The 17,396-nt window shown below is 41.3% G+C and overlaps 1 protein-coding gene across 7 annotated transcripts in view; it reads right to left on the reverse strand.

Annotated features, from left to right (window-relative positions):
• The window catches only part of fndc3a (fibronectin type III domain containing 3A), a 160,027-nt gene that overhangs the window by 44,862 nt on the left and 97,769 nt on the right, over positions 1–17,396 (reverse strand). For all 7 annotated transcript variants that reach the window (XM_033032826.1, XM_033032829.1, XM_033032824.1 and 4 more), the window contains 3 exons: positions 9,733–9,890; positions 3,312–3,371; positions 2,200–2,338 (listed from right to left, as the gene is read on the reverse strand). In XM_033032826.1, coding sequence (XP_032888717.1) covers positions 2,200–2,338; positions 3,312–3,371; positions 9,733–9,890 — 357 coding nt within the window. The remainder of the gene's footprint in view (positions 1–2,199; positions 2,339–3,311; positions 3,372–9,732; positions 9,891–17,396) is intronic.

Genomic DNA, 17,396 nt, shown 5'->3' on the forward strand with positions numbered 1-17,396 from the left:
GAAGACACAAGCAATCTCCCAGATGTACTGGAGGACAGAGGATCTTAGGGGGTAGAGGAACTGAAATAATTTTTAATTTGGCAAGAAATAGTATTGGGTAGGCTAATGGGACTGAAGTATGATAAATCCCCTGGGCCTGATGGTCTGCATCCCAGGGTGATCATTTTCCAATGTTCAATAGATTCAGGATCAGTTCCTGTGGATTGGAGGATAGTTAATGTTATCCCACTTTTCAAGAAAGGAACGAGAGAGAAAACAGGGAATTACAGACCAGTTAGCCTGACTTTGGTGGTGGGAAAGATGCTGGAGTCAATTATTAAAGAGGTAATGATGGGGCATTTGGATAGCAGTAAAAGGATTAGTCCAAGTCAACATGGATTTATGAAAGGGAGATCATGCTTGACTAATCTTCTGGAATTTTTTGAGGATGTGACAAGTAAAATGGATGAAGGGGTGCCAGTTGATGTAATGTATCTAGACTTTCAGAAAACCTTTGATAAGGTCCCGCACAGGAGACTGGTGACTAAAATGAGAGCACATGGTATTGGGGGTAGGGTGTTGACATGGATAAAAAATTGGTTGGCAGACAGGAAGTAAAGAGTAGGAGTGAACGGGTACTTTTCAGAATGGCACGCAGTGGCGAGTGGAGTGCCGCAAGGCTCGGTGTTGGGGCCGCAACTGTTTACCATATATATTAATGATTTGGAAGAGGGAATTAGGAGCAACACTAGCAAGTTTGTGGATGACACAAAGCTGGGTGCCAGTGTGAACTGTGAGGATGTTTGGAGGTTGCAGGATGACCTGGACAGGTTGAGTGAGTGGGCAGATGCGTGGCAGATGCAGTATAATATAAATAAATGTGAGGTTATCCACTTTGGCGGCAAAAACAAGGGGGCACATTATTATCTCAATGGGGTTAGATTAGGTAAGGGGGAGGTGCAGCGAGACCTGAAAGTTGGCGTGCAGGTACAGCAGGCAGTGAAGAAAGCTAATGGAATGTTGGCCTTCATAACAAGAGGATTTCAGTATAGGAGTAAAGAGGTTCTTCTGCAGTTGTATAGGGCTCTGGTGAGACCGCATCTGGAGTTTTGTGTACAGTTTTGGTCTCCTAATTTGAGGAAGGACATCCTTGTGATTGGTAGGTTCACGAGATTGATCCCTGGGATGGCGGGACAGTCATATAAAAAAAGATTGAAAAGACTAGGCTTGTATTCACTGGAGTTTAGAAGGATGAGGGGGATCTTATAGAAACATATAAAATTATAAGAGGTCTGGATAGCTAGATGCAGGAAAAATGTTCTCAATGTTGGGTGAGTCCAGAACCAGGGGCCACAGTCTTAAAATAAAGGGGAAGCCATTTAAGACTGAGGTGAGAAAAATCTTTTTCACCCAGAGAGTTGTGAATTTGTGGAATTCCCTGCCACAAAGGGCAGTGGAGGCCAAGTCACTGGATGGATTTAAGAGAGAGTTAGATAGAGCTCTTGGGGCTAGTGGAATCAAGAGCTATGGGGAGAAGGCAGGCACGGGTTATTGATTGGGGACGATCAACCATGATCAAATGGCCTCCTCCTGCACCTATTTTCTATGTTTCTATGTTTCTAACTCCAATGTATTCTTATTGGTAAAGACATCCGATACAGAAACAATGACTTTAATTTATTCTAGTAACAAGATACATTTTTATGAAGAAAGTGCTACTGTGTGAATTAGAAATTGCAGGACAAAATGGAACTGGATCACAGATTCATTTTTTACAAGAATATTCCATAAGATTTGAGTCAATAGACAGATTAACAACAAATACAGAGCAAGAGTTAAGACTGGAGCTGAGGAAAAACCCAGATCAAATGAATTACTAAAACAAATTACAAGGAAGATTGATGAACTGTTGAAAATCATTCCATATATTAGCTCAGCATTAATGCTCGTTCACAGTGAATGAAAATGTTACGAATGTAGAATGTAAAGATTTAGTAGCTACGTTTGATACATATTATTTGGTTGATAAATGGACTAATTTGAAGCTGCAGAGAACATTGTGAATGTGCAAGATAAACAAATGTAAGAAAAGGAAGCCAGCAGCCCCACTCGTGTTTGGAAGTAATAAGTTGTCAAACACAAATCAATGGAACTTTTTAAAATAGATACCAATTTACAACAAGCTTCTTTTTGGAAAACAAATAGTAATATTTGTCTCACCTTCCACTGTAGACTGAGAGAATGTTTGGTCCTGTTTATTACTCTAGGTGCCATTGGTGTATCTGGTTCACTGCACAATGTTCTAAAACTCTCCGATTCCGATGGGGCCCCTCTTATAAGGTTACACACTGCTTGCACCCTTTAGGGGACAACATGGTATCAACATGGTATCAAAAAGCTACAGTAAATTAACAATACCTAATACAAGCTCGTGGTTTGACTAATTTAAAAGCCACCAGTTGTAGTGCATGACCAAAAAGGAGGTCTTCCATTTTTCATAAACATGCAACAAATGTAAAGTTCCTAACAGTGAAATATTTCAAAAATGTTCCATGAGGGTCATGGAAACTTAGATACCAAGCAGGCAATAGAAAAGTTAGGAAAGGCAAGGTTAAGAGAAGAGGTCTTGTTGAAAGGTGAAGCAAAGCCGAGTGGATTTGAGAAAGAGCGAAGTAGTGATGTGGAAGCATATGGACAAACCAAACATAGAAAGGTCAAGTTCAGAAGACTGAACAGTAAATTAAAGTGCCAAGTTTGATAAGGTTCCAGAAGTAAGGTATATGACTACGTAAGAAATTGTAGATAACAAAGAGGAAAGATAGAACTGTAGGCCAGTTTGAAGATAAATAACGGAGTTTATATGCAATAAAATGCGAGCAGTGATATTATAGGTACACTTAAAAACCAAGTTTGAAGCTGAAGCACCATCTTCCATTTGGAGTGACCAGCAGATTTATTCAGTGCACATTGGTGTCATTCACATTGGATTTGATTATCTGTCCCAGCTGCTCATAGCTAGATTAGCAATAAGATCACCATATGCATTCCTATCCTTGAATAAGAGCGAGCAAATTTAGGACAGATTCTGATACCTCCTTATTCGTTGCCAATATGCCCACATAAAGCATGGCAGTTGTGAGAGCACAGTGGGGGGGGGGGGGGGGGGGATTTGGTGTATATGCAATAGTATCCCAACAATGAGTTAATGCTTACCTTTTCTCCTGAAGGCACACAGTATTGGAAGATGACATTGGACAGCCTGGCAAATTCACATTTATGACTGCATATTTAACTAGTTAATGATTGAAAATATATTCTCATTAATTACCAACCTAGCATGGTAGTCTGTGGCCGGCTTTAGATCCTGTAATGTTACACCCTCGTCCTTGCCTCTGAAAAAAAAAAATGCCCACAGGTACCAATGAAATTTCAGGGACCTTCATATAATGCAATAGAAAACAAAATCAATATTATCTAGAAAGACCAAAGAACTAGTTTAGAACAAATTAATATTGTTTAATTAGAAAATTACTCAGAAAATTTACATTTGAATATTATATGCATAATTTTGGATTAAAATAGCAGTATTCAGAATTTTGAACCCGAGAAAGGCAGACCAAAAAAGGGAAAACCCAATGCATGAGGAGGCTGGCAGTGTGAACTCCAGCAACATATTTATTAATTTTGACTAACAAGTCAACTTAATTTACAAGGAGAGTTATATCTATTCATAATTCCTATCGTGAAGAAATGCTTCTATTTGCAACATTGTTAACTATATCTAAAATTTGCCAACACCGAGTAAAACATGTTACAATATTCTTGGCAATCTTCTTTCTTCCACACATCCCTTTCCTCATAACAAAGGGGAACAGAAGAGGGCATGTGCTGTTCCTTACGCAGATACCACCAACAGCAGGAAAGAGCTTCTGATACCCATACTGTAATTCATAAAATTCATTCTATTTTCTTCTAGAAAGAAGGATAAAATGGTTCTAAACTGGTGACATCTGTCACATCAATCATTCATGGGCACCTGATGGAAAACAATGGTTAACCATCTAAGAACCACCTGCCGCTAACAGATGATGAGGAATAGGAGATAATTGCTGATAGATAATACATCTGTTTACGTTACAGATTCGGGATATTGATGTGGGTGAAAAAGTAAATTTGAGGTAAATGATCAACCATGATCTTATCAAAATGGCACAGCAGAATAAAAAGGCCAGCTAGCCTATTTCTATCTATGGTTTTTTTTTACAAAAACCTGTGGTTTAACAATAAGGAACACGGTGGGAAGGTTTGCGTTCAATGCTTTGAATCATTAACATGCAGTCCAATTTAGTGCATAGTGTGGGGGTGAGTAACAAAGTGCAATGAAACAACTTTCACGAGGCAACTTTGCACTGTTTTGAAAATGAAAAAAATACCAGCAAATAGCTGATTGTTAAGTGCCAAAACATAAGCCTGAGGGCTGGTCTGACTTTGAAACTGCCTCAATCGTAATGAAATTAAGCAGAATCTTTTGAGGTATATGCATTTACTATATCTAAAATGTTCCCCTGTATCATCATTTCCTTAAAAGGGGGAGATTGGCTACCTTGTGGATTGAGAGGAAGCCAACAAGGTTGGCTAGATGAATGGAAATGACATGCAAGTGCAGACAGACAATAGTAGCGGGAGGTTCTACTCAGGTGAGTTTAAACTAGAGAGGGAGTTGGGAACCAGGGTAATAGGTCAGAAATTGGAAAGAGTGATGGGAAGGTAGAGGTCAGGACCATTAAGTCTAAAAGGTAGGACAGGCAAGGATAGAAGGAATACGGTGATGCTTATGGGCTAAATTGTGTTTATTTGAATGCAAGGACTATTATGGAGAAAGCAGATGAACATAGAGCCTGGATTGATGCCTGGGACTATGGTGTTGTAGCCATTGTGGAAACTTGGTTGCGGGACGGACATGATTGACAGCTCAATGTTCTGAAGTTTTGATGTTTCAGATGTGATCGAGAGGGAGGCAAAAGAGGTGGAGGAGCTACACTACTAATCAGGGAGGCTGTCAACGCGGCATTCAGAGAGAACATACACTGATGGTTCACTGAGAGGAGCTTAGAAATAAGAAACGTGCAAACACTCTAATTGGATTGTACTATAGGCTCCCTATTAGCAAGTTGAAGATAGAGGAATAGAAATGTAGACAGGTTATCGAAATATGCCAAAGTTGTCTTTGTGGGTGATTTTAACTTACCCAATATTGACTGGTACATGCTCAGTGCCAAAGGTTTAGACGGGGCAAAATTTGCAAGGTGTATCCATGAGGGGTTCTTGATAGTACCACCCCAGACGGGAACATACCGGATCTAGTGTTGGGAAATTAGCCTGGTCAGGTTCAGTAGAAGAGTATTTTGGGAATCACAAATCTATTAAGCAGGAGCTTGGGAGGATAGACTGGAAGTAATTGTTATTGGGCAAGTCCGCAAGCTAGTTGATCGATGTTTAGAACGGGCATGTTTCAGTGAGGAGGGGGTATGGCTAATTAAGGGAACCTTGGATGACCAAAGAGTATGTACATTTGGTCAAAAGGAATTTGTTTTTTAAGAGGTTGGAATAAACGGCTTTTGAAGAATATTTTAAAAAAGGAGGAAAAAACTTTTTAGAAAGACCAAATGGGGCCACAAATGGCTTTGGTGAGTCGGATTTAAGCTTTCCCCCTATTTAAAAAAACATGAGGATAATCAGGGAGAAGGTTAGACTGCTCAAGGATAACAGAGGTCTTGGAGTTCTTGGAGTCTGGGAATGTAGCAAGGTCGCTTAATTGGCGGTAATGGTTACAACTAATCACAAACAACTTTGGAAGAAAAGGAAAACAGTAATTTCTTCTCTTACTCCAAACTGATATTTTGGAGTAAGAGAAGTAATTAAAAAATTGAGCAAAAAGGGCATGAGAGGAAGGTAAATAGAAGATCCAAACCAATTGTACAAAGAATGAAAAGGGTAGAAGTGAATATAAAGATTAATTGAATAACTAAAAATGGAAGAGATTGAACTAGTGATGAGCACAAACATGTAATTATCTGTGGATTGGGATGTTAAATGGTGAAGAAACGATGGAATGAGATGGCACAGGGAAACAAAACATTGAAAGTGACAAGGAAATATCAAGTTTTGGATCGTATTTAAATCTGCTTTTTGCAGTTCCACTATAATTTTAGTTACTGGAGTTTCTTTCTCTTGTCATAGTACAGGTGCACAACCTTTTATCCGAAAGCCTTGGGACCAGACACTTTTCGTAATTCGGAATTTGTCAGCCTTCGGAATGGAAATTTTTTAGCATAGATTTTAATGGCTGGCTCAGTGGTAGAGTGCTCGGCTCATATCCGCAAGGTCGCGAGTTTGCGCCTTGATCCCGGCAGTTCCTCGGTCGCGAGTTTGAGTCTTCAATGTAGTTTTTTCTTGCAGAATAAATGTCTGTATGAAATGCAGTGTGTTGAATGAATTCCTGAATTTGTAAATGTGACCGCAGCATTGAATCACCTCTCGCACTCATGTCACCCTAGCGGGGCTACATGCCCTTAGGCGGCCTAAGGCGACATTTTCACACTCTTATATCCGTGTGCAGCAGAGGCGACGTGCGTTTGGCGCCAAACGTGAGCTTTGGCGTGCCATGTTTAGCGCCAAACGTGAGCTTTGGTGAGCTTTGGTGTGCAGACGACATCCTGGAAAAAATGTCCGGTTTCTTCCAGGTAGGCGATATACCCTCCCGGGCAATATACCCTCCACTTCTCTTTTATGAAGGGGATTTAGTTCCCCTTTCTTCCAGGACCGACCGGAGGTTCCGCTGTCACCTCTGCGGGCCGCCCTCGGTGAACGCTCACTCAACTTTGTCTTGGGATTCCTACTCTCCCGCGCAATGTACCCTTACCTTCTCTTTTATGAATGGGGATTTAGTTCCCCTTTCTTCGAGGACCGACCGGAGGTTCCGCTGTCACCTCTGCGGGCCGCCCTCGGTGAACGTCCTGTCTCCCTGTCCCTGGGATAGTAGCGGGCGATCAAACAGCACAATACCCCCCTCCAACTCCAGAGGAATGCGCTCCCCGATGGGCCGCTACGGCGACAAGTGGCAGTTCGCCCACAGCCCGAGCTGCGCGACCCCAAGAACAAGACGTACCTTGCACACCATCAGCTTCTGCCCATACGGGGAGCGTGTTCCTCTGGAGTTGGAACGGGGCTGGGCTGGAGTTGCTGATCTGGGATCTCCGTGCTTGCAGTGGGCCTGGGGGTCGGTGTCCCGATGAGGGGGCGCAGCTCGGGTTGTGGGCGAACTGCCACTTGTCGCCGTAGCGGCCCATCGGGGAACGGCTTCTGGTGGTCCTGACATCTCCGGCCAGTTTGCAGTTTTCCTCTGGAGTTGGAACGTGGCTGGGCTGCTGCTGGCTGTGGGTCTCTGGGATCTCCGTGCTTGCAGTGGGCCTGGGGGTCGGTGTCCCGTTGGTCCTGACGTCTCCGGTGACTGGCACTGACCTGCTGGCATCGCCGACGTGAAGACAGTGCAAAGCCCCCGCGCCGGTGCAATGGGCGGGGAGCTGGAGAGGGGAGGGAAGGGGTCACACACATGGCCGGGAAGCAGCGGGGTGTAGGTGGGGTGAAACTGAAGGGAGCGACAATCTGCTGCTGCCTGCCCGCTGAGTTAAAAAGTTCCCACGCAAGACTCACGATACACTGTGTATCGTGGGTCTACCGTGGGAACTTTTTAACTCAGCGGGCAGGCAGCAGCATATTGTCAATTATTAACCCTCCCGCGCAATATACCCTCACCTTCTCTTTTATGAATAGGGATTTAGTTCCCCTTTCTTCGAGGACCGACCGGAGGTTCCGCTGTCACCTCTGCGGGCCGCCCTCGGTGAACGCTCACTCAACTTTGTCTTGGGATTCCTACTCTCTCCGCTGTCACCTCTGCGGGCCGCCCTCGGTGAACGTTTTCAAGGACCTTTCTTCAAGGACCGAAAAAATGTCCGCTATTCGGAGGTTTTCGTTATTTGGATCTTCGGATAAAAGGTTGTGCACCTGTACTAGCAATTGCTACTACAAGGAAAGTTGTGATAGACTAAATCAAGAAAGAAAGAAATAAGGAGGAAGGCAGTTTCACAGATACAAGGATAGCATACTGTAGCTAACCGATAAAGTGATTGTGAACCATTAATTGCTTTGTACAACCCCATAAACGATTGTTGAGTAACATAATAAAACTTGCATGTCTGAGTACAATTCTTTCCCAGGTACATTTTTTACAGAGAAACTTGGCTTGTAGAGATGGCACAGTATCTTTCTTATGGATTTCAATCGCCTCAAGGTAAATCTATCCTCTAATCCTACTGGTTAATGTCTTGATGTACCGTGGAATGTTGACTAGCATATAAAATCATTAAAACACCAATGATTATTTTTAGCTGATACCATTGCCACCATGTATCCAAATTCATATCCTTAATTTACATTCAAAGGCAACGTGTGATTTTATTGTTGCATTAAGATTCAATAAAGCTACCAGGTGGTACTGGCTAGATTTTCTACATCATTAGTTAATGGAAGAAAGGAATTGTTGTTTCTCTTGAATTGGTAACTTTTACCTGTTTTGGCAAAGACTTTAGAAATAGCATTAGAAAGTTGTTATTTAATCAACAGGCGAAGGACATTTTAAAACTTAGAAAATTATCCAATCCTGGTAAAAATATTAACATGGAGATAGTTTACAACTAACTCAACAGCGATAAGACAGAATTCCTCCTCATAGGCTCCAAAGCCACACTCAGCAAAATCAATAACCCCACTCTCACCACCGACGGCACCACTGTCTCCCCATCTCCCCAGGCCCGCAACCTTGGTGTGATCTTTGATTCCACCCTCTCCCTTGAGCCTCACATCCGCCATGTCATTAAAACCTCCTTCTTTCATCTCCGCAACATCGCCAAACTCAGACCCTCTCTCACACCTCCCGCTGCTGAAAGACTCATCCATGCCTTCATCTCCTCCCGACTGGACTACTGCAACTCACTTCACCTTGGCATCAGCTCCACCTACATCAACCGACTCCAACTGGTCCAGAACGCAGCCGCCCGACTCATCACCCACACCAAATCCTGGCATCACATCACTCCAGTCCTCAAACAACTTCACTGGCTTCCCATCTCCCACCGGATCAACGACAAAATCCTGATCCTCACCTACAAAGCCCTCCACCATCTGGCCCCCCCATATCTCACTGACCTCCTCTCCCCCTACCAACCCTCACGGTCCCTCAGATCCACATCAGCCGGTCTCCTCTCCATCCACAAGTCCAACCTCCGCAGTTTTGGGGACAGAGCCTTCTCCAGGGCAGCTCCCAGGCTCTGGAACTCCCTCCCCCAACTGATCCGCAATTCCATGTCCCTCACCATCTTCCAGTCCCGCCTCAAGACCCATCTCTTCACCTCTGCCTATCCTTAGCCCCACGTCCCCCTCCCTTTTCATCTGTGCATTAATTGCCTCATATTGTGTTTTGTATTGAATTCTGTCTTTACTTTGTGTACTAGTCATGTCTCTACTATTTATTTCATTCCCCTTACATGTTTTTCCTCTAACTGCTAAATTTTTGTAAGGTGTCCTTGAGACTCTTGAAAGGCGCCCATAAATAAAATTTATTATTATTATTATTACAACTACTGTATACTGTCCACATTTGAAATAAAGTTAGAATTATAGTGAAAATTTACATACACATTGACAACTTTGAACTTCTCATCTTTCCCACCATTTGAAATAGCAACTTCATAGCTGTAGGGTTCAGATAAAAAATCACTAGCAGCATCATCTTTTATTGTGGCTGAAGGAGTAGCCCAAGTGAGAACAACTGTTCGTGCCTGGATGTCAGATACCTACAAAAACAATTAATCACTCAAATGAAATAATTAGGGCAGATGCACAAAATAAATTTGATTACAAAGTCAACCCCTTTAAGAAATGTCAGCCTTAGCAAGCCAAAACTCGATAAAGTGACCAACTGATGATCATGGGAAGAGTCAAGAATGTTCGCGAAATTAAACATTGAAATTCTTACTTCAGTTAGTAAATCTGTTGAAAACGATTAAGAAGTGTACGATATTGCAAAAAATATTTCATTTTAGTATTCACTATGATGATATGGAGATGGACAATAAATGCAACAGCTTGCCAACAATACATATTCCAAAATTGTATTTAAAATGAACTAAATGTTTCTCCCAAGGTAAAGTGGGTGGAGTGTATTGGATGAACATCCCATCTAGTCAGAACAGCATGCATCCACAGTTGATGGACCAGGGAACTGCTGCAGCCAAACTGACTTGTGCTCTTGGATGGACTTCCATGCTGTAAATCAGAGATGGGAACATGGCATGGTTTCAAGCATGAACACAAGGTGCCTTGTTTATAGATTGAGCATCATATCCCCATTGTTACTGATCAGCTCCAAAAGACGTGTTTCCCAAAAAAAGTTGTTCACATACAACTTTTGTATATTCTTCACTTAATTGTCAAGCCCTTTCAGGCTTGAAAGATACTAACACAAAGCCACTGGGATAGAAGAATTGGATTGAGATAAGGGAGTACCCTCTCCAGCTTCATTTCTATCCCAGTGCTAGGCCTAAATCTGCAGACATACTACTCTATTTTACAATAAAAAATCTTAAACCTTGAAGTGACTTCAAAGCATTAAATGAACATTCAGTACATACCTCCTACTTACATTAATACTTACGTTTCCATACTTTACTCAGTACCTGAGAAATCCACATCCTACGAAGAACAACACTGGACCATGTTTCTTAAATTTACAAATGTGCCATTTGCTCTCCAATTAATATCTTGGACTCACTCCAATAAAAAATCAAGACCTATTTGTATATGTCGGTTAATATTAACTGAAAGGTTCCACCGAGAAGTCAGCCAGCTATATTTTATGAATAGACAGAAGGAACTGCAGATGCTGATATACAAAAAAGCCAAAGTGTTGGAGTAACTCAGCAGGTCAAGCAACATCTTTGGAGAACATGGATCGGCGACATTTCAGGTGGGGATCCTTCTTCAGACTCATTATAGTAGGGGGTGAAATCTTTATCCCCCTCTACAATCAATGAAAGTAAGCATGCAGGTACAGCAGGCAGTGAAGAAAGCGAATGGCATGTTGGCCTTTAGAACAAGAGGAATTGAATATAGGAGCAAAGAGGTCCTTCTGCAGTTGTACAGAGCCCTAGTGAGACCACACCTGGAGTATTGTGTGCAGTTTTGGTCCCCTAATTTGAGGAAGGACATTCTTGCTAGTGAGGGAGTTCATTGAGGGAGCGCAGCGTAGGTTTACAAGGTTAATTCTCGGGATGGCGGGACTGTCATATGCTGAGAGAATGGAGCAGCTGGGCTTGTACACTCTGGAGTTTAGAAGGAGAAGGGATCTCATTGAAACATATAAGATTGTTAAGGGTTTTAGAGGCAGGAAACATGTTCCCGATGTTGGGGGAGGCCAGAACCAGGGGCCACAGTTTAAGAATAAGGAGTAAGCCATTTAGAACGGAGACGAGGAAACACTTTTTCCCCCACAGAGAGTGGTGAGTCTGTGGAATTCTCTGCCTCAGAGGCAGGTTCTCTGGATGCTTTCAAGAGAGAGCTAGATAGGGCTCTTAAAAATAGCGGAGTCAGGGGATACGGGGAGAAGGCAGGAACGGGGTACTGATTGGGGATGATCAGCCATAATCACATTGAATGGCTGGCTCGAAGGGCCGAATGATCTACTCCTGCACCTATTGTCTATTATGCGGGACGGCATGGTGGAAAAGCGGCAGAGTTGTTGCCTTACAGCACCAACGCCGGATTCGATCCTATCAATGGATGCTGTCTGTGCAGAGTTTGTATGTTCTCCCTGTGTCCGCATGGAATTTCTCTGGTTTCCTCCCACACTCCAAAGACATACAGGTTTGTATTTTAATTAACTTTAATAAACATTGTAATATGTCCGTAATAAGTAGGATACTGTTACCAGATGTTCGCCAGTCAGCATGGATTTGGTGGGCAGAAGGGCCTATTTCCACACTGTGTCTCTAAAGTAAAAAACTAAAAGTAAATGCGAAATAGTGTCCCGTGCCTATCAAAGTTCTTCAGAGATGTCGCCTGACGTGCTGAGTTACTCCAACACTGTCTTTTTTGTACATTCTATGATATGTTATATTCAAAAAGTTGCATAACCAGAGTCTCTAATGGTCCCCACTTCAGTTCATATGCATTCCTTATGGTTATTTGGTGTTTAAATAGTATCCCCATGACATCAACTAGAACATTCAGGTGCTGGAACAAATGTTATAAACCTGCTCTGTTAAACTGAGTTGCCAGAGTTATATATAGTAATATATTGAGAGGGGTATAAACATTCATACAGCTACCCTTGCAGAAGTGGCATGCCCTTAGGACTTGCGGCATTTTCGTGCTTTTAAAATATAATGGAAGTTTCTTGTTGCCACAGAGGTACATCTTCATTGCATACTCGGCAAAAAAACATCATTTTTAGTACAAATGATATAAAAAACATCTTTCAGTGGATTTAGGTAGGAATAGGGAGAAAATAAATAGTTGGAGTAATATGGAAAGTAGGAAAACAAACATCAGATTGTAAAAGGATTAAAAAGAGATTAAAAACTTGAAAACAAAGTTATAAGGTTAGGCATATTTTGTGAACAACTATCAAATGGTTAAAAATAACTAAGCATTGAAAGATTGTAAATAAAAAGCATAAAGTTCCTCAGAACCTCCTCATAGCTGATGTAAAAAAAGTGAGATAAAAGGTCACAGTAATAATCTAAAATGAAGTATGAAAAGGAAAATAAGATTATCAATGATTAATTTATTATATTGATCCTCATAATGTTAAAAAATATTTAGGGATATGATCACACAGCATTGACTGCTAATCTATAATCACTGCTGTTAGAAACAAGTACAGGTATTTTGTGATTTACATGCATGCTATGACAATTGAATTTTAGACATATACTTATTTTTTAACTTTTAACTTTTACTTATGAAACTTTTTTTGTCATACTGACGTATCCTTAATATTTGAGGGCAAAAAGGGAGAGATTATATCAATATTAACCATATGCAGAAATTGAAATCATATACAGTTACTGAAATCTTTGGCTGCACAGCTTAGTCAAAAGGATCACTATTCACTGGACTGACAGCAGCTCTGGAATATACCTCCTAATGGCTTAATTAGCTGCTGGAACAATCTGCAATCTTTTGAGATAACTGACTATTGACACTATTGCCTAGGGGAAATAGATCCTTATTAGTTATAGGAGAATGTTAACCCTTGAGTTGCGTCATGTGTTCCGAAGGGCAAAGATCTTACAATGGAAAAAATGAAAAAGGATTAAGAATGGGGCCAGAAGATCAGAATAAACAGCCTGGCCCACGAGCTCGATCCAGGAAAAAAGTGAAATGATTATGGCAAGGATGAGGGGTGTAATAAACTTTGACACATTCAAGACAACAGATCAACAGATAACTTTGCAAAGATGCTGAAATAATTAACTGGGAAATGTGGCTACTTTCCAAACAAGGGCTGTTTTGGAAGAGAATGCTTTTATGCAATTTCATGTCAAGGAAGCCAGTCTTGGGGACAATGCAAAGGTTGACTCTAGGCATAAGCTACTAGAGAACCTGATGGCTCTAAAATGATACTGAAAAGAAAATCTACCTGTTGAATGGTGATATAACAAAAATGTCTTGTAATGGCACTGCGCTTTCAAAATTACATCACGTTGGGTTTTTTCTCCACCTTCATCAAATATCAAGCGAGAATCTGTGAAGGGAATGGACTGACATTTTGCCTCAGGAGCTTTCTTCATACTGATAGAGTAGCAGGGAGAAAGTTGGAGAGGTGGAGGTGGGTCTAAGTCTGGCAAGTGATAAGTGGATATGTGTGAGAAGGGGGGGGGGGGGGGGGGCAAGGTAAAGAGAGGGGGAGGGATCATTACTTAAAATTGGAGATTTTAATGTTCATACTATTGGGTTGTAAGCTACCCAAGTGAAATGTTTAGTGCTTTTCCTCAAGTTTGTGATTGGCATCACTCTGCCAATCGAGGAGGTCAAGGAAAGAAAGGTCAGTGTGAATAAGGGAAGGAGAGTTAAAGTGGTTAGCAACTAAGAGATCCAGAAAGCTTTGGCGAAATGGACAACAAGTCTACGCTTGGTCTCAACAAAGTAAACAATGCCACATTGGGAGCACCCAATGCAGTAGACAAGGTTTGAAGTGGTGCACATTAACTTGTCTGGAAGGGCTGCTGGAGTCGGTTGCAGGGGAAAGAAACTGGGGAGGGGGCAGGTTGGGTGGTGATGGATCAGCAAACCAAGGAGTAGCATAAGTGGTCTCTACGGACAGCAGAAGAGACGGGAAGATGTGACTGATGGTAGGATCATGTTGCACAAGGCTGAAATGTACGCGAATGATGTGTTGGATGCGGAGGCAAGTGGGGTGAAAGGCGAGGTCCAGGGGAACATTATCTTGTTCTGTGTGGGGGAGGGGGAGAGAGAGCAAGAGCAAAACTACAGGACACAGATGAGACATGGGTGAGTGCTCCATCCAAAACAGCAGGGGGGGTGGTAAGCCATGGATGCCCCAGAAAGGAAAGCCTCATCTTGGGAGTAGATGTGGCAGAGATAGAGAAATTGAGAGTAAGGAATGGTGTCTTTGCCACAGGCAGGGTGGGAGAAGATGCAGTGACATTAGGGGTTTGTAGTGGACATCAGAACATAGTGTATTCTTTGTGATGGAGACAGAGATGAAGAAAAGGGTAGGAGTGTATGAGATAGTCCAAGTTAATTGAAGGCAGGGTGGAGGTTTTTAGTAAAATTGATACAATTAATTAATTCCACATGGGTGCAAGAGGCATCTCCATTGCCGTAATTGATGCAGCAGAAAAGGAGTTGGGGAATGGTGCCAGGGCACGTTTGGTATAAGGAATGTTCGAAATAACCAATAAAAAGACAGACATGGCTACAGCCCATGGTTACACCTTTGACCTCTGCCAGGCGGAGAAGAGTGTAGTTGAGGGTTACTGATCGTGTTTCAGTTCAAGGAAGAAGCAGTCCTCACCCTTAACTTCTACTGTCTGAAGAAGGGTCCCAACTCAAAATGTCACCTATCCATGTTCTCGAGATTCTCCTCTCCTTTGTCCACCCTCATTTTGAACTCTCTCCCTCCTACTCCATCAGTCTGAAGAGTCCCGACCCATCCAATCCATTCCCTCCACATATACTGCTTGACCCACTGAGTTCCTCCATCACTCTGGCGTTTGCTCAAGATTCCAGCATCTGCAATTCCTTATGTCTCAGAGTGATTCATATATTGTTTTCTTTTAATTTAAGATTCAATCGGTAATCGGTAAAAAATTTAAATTGTATATCAGACATTTGTGTTGATATATTTTTAAGCATTTTTTTTTGACAGAATATTTATTTACAGGATGTAAGCATCTTTAAACGCAACAATTCATATCATTTGAATTTACAAAATTACTTCATAATTTAATTTATGAAGTACAAGGGGATATTGTTTATTTTGGTCGTACCAGTATCAAGCACTGGGAGTGATTTGATCAAAATATTTAGAGGGAGAACAAAAATATCCCATGAAATACATTTTTTTAAATTGTAAGAGCTTTAGTAAGTACACCACAAAGGAAGAGAATAAAAAAGTATAGATTCTCTTCCAAGACAATGACAGGCGACAAAATACATATTATGGAGACTAAGTATGACATTTGAGAAAATGGTAGTTTTGAATCAGTTCAGCCGTTGTGGTAAAAGAAAATCCACTGGTTGTTATAAATTTAGATATTCAAAGCGCATTTAACGAGCTGCCACATAAAAGATTGTTGCGTATAATGACCACTCTCAGATTTCAAGGTAGTTTAGTAGCATGAATAGGGACTGGATAAGAGAAAGAAGGAATTTACAGTTGGCTGGCACCAGCATGATTAATACTGTACTTCAGTTATTTACAATCTGTAATACTGAATTATTAAATATTTTTAGTACTATTGCTAATCATACAAAGCTGGTTGGACAAATTAACTAAGAGGTGAATGCAAAGTTTGTTAAGCAAATAGGTGAGAGGAGAGAATTGAGCCTAATGTAGTTATTTATTTTGATAGGAAGAACATAGTGAGAAACTAATTCATATTGGTGTACAAGGGGATCCAGGAGGACTAGAAACACAAATGTTGTATGCTACCACGCAAACCATTACAGAGACAATGGAATGATGACCTTTATTACAAGGAGTAGAAGGGTAAATAAGTATTTCAACAACTATATATGGCTTTGATGCTCCACACCTGAAGCATTTCGAACAGTATTGTTTCTGTACTTAGGGTTGTACGTGCTTTTAAGTCAGAGTAGCTACATTCATTATTTGTATAGTTAGGAAGAGATTGAGTAGGGTGGTTTTATGCAGGACGCCTTTAATGAAATTGGCAAGATTCTAAGTAGTTTTGACAGACTCGTTACTAAGAACTTGCAAATGTCATTGTCTCAGGGCTATGGAGACTAAAAGCAAGAAGAAAATTATTTGGTCAGTGTGCTGAGCGTCTGGAATTTGATAATCAAAACTATGGATGTTCAGTTGTTGAATATATTCCAAGTTAAAATTGCTATAGTTTTGGACATAAAGTGGATCAAGGCTTATAAGGATTATGTGGGAAAGTAGATGTACCATAATACCGAAGGGCAGATCGGGTTCGAGAAGACATTTTGGTTCATGTAACCTATTATTTTTAAAGTTTTAATGTATCTATGTTTCGTCATATAAAATACTTTATTTATACCAAATGGTTCAGTTATCTAGCAGAGGAATATTGAGAGGTCAAAAGAATCTGAACATTTTTATATGTAATTTTTATATTAATAAATATTAATGCCATTTCTTTGCTTTTATTTATGTTAATATTCTGAAAAATACAAAAAGACTGAGGAAAGATATACAATGAGTGTCATAGACAAATAGAAAATTAGGAAGATAAGATGAAAAAGTGTGTACACAGGAGACTGCAGGTGCTGTAATCTTGAATTTAAAAAAAACTGCTGGAGGAACTCAGCGTGTCCTGCCGCAAGTATAGATGGAAATGGACAGAAGACTGAGGGGTTTCAACCTGAAACGCTTCTTCTTCTTACGAATGAAACATAAACCAAAGGAATAGTTAGATCTCAAGCCGGGAGTTGAGCGGCGAGGTTGTTGTCTCTACGTCAATGTCTGCCAGGCCCTGAGCTCCATTTGGTGGGTGGTAGAGCGGGCACCCAGAGATGATATGGTTGGCTGTCTGTTGTTCTGCTCCGCATTCACAGGCTGGGCTCTG

Source organism: Amblyraja radiata, chromosome 14 (assembly GCF_010909765.2).
Source record: "Amblyraja radiata isolate CabotCenter1 chromosome 14, sAmbRad1.1.pri, whole genome shotgun sequence".
NCBI classification, from domain to species: Eukaryota; Metazoa; Chordata; class Chondrichthyes; order Rajiformes; family Rajidae; genus Amblyraja; species Amblyraja radiata.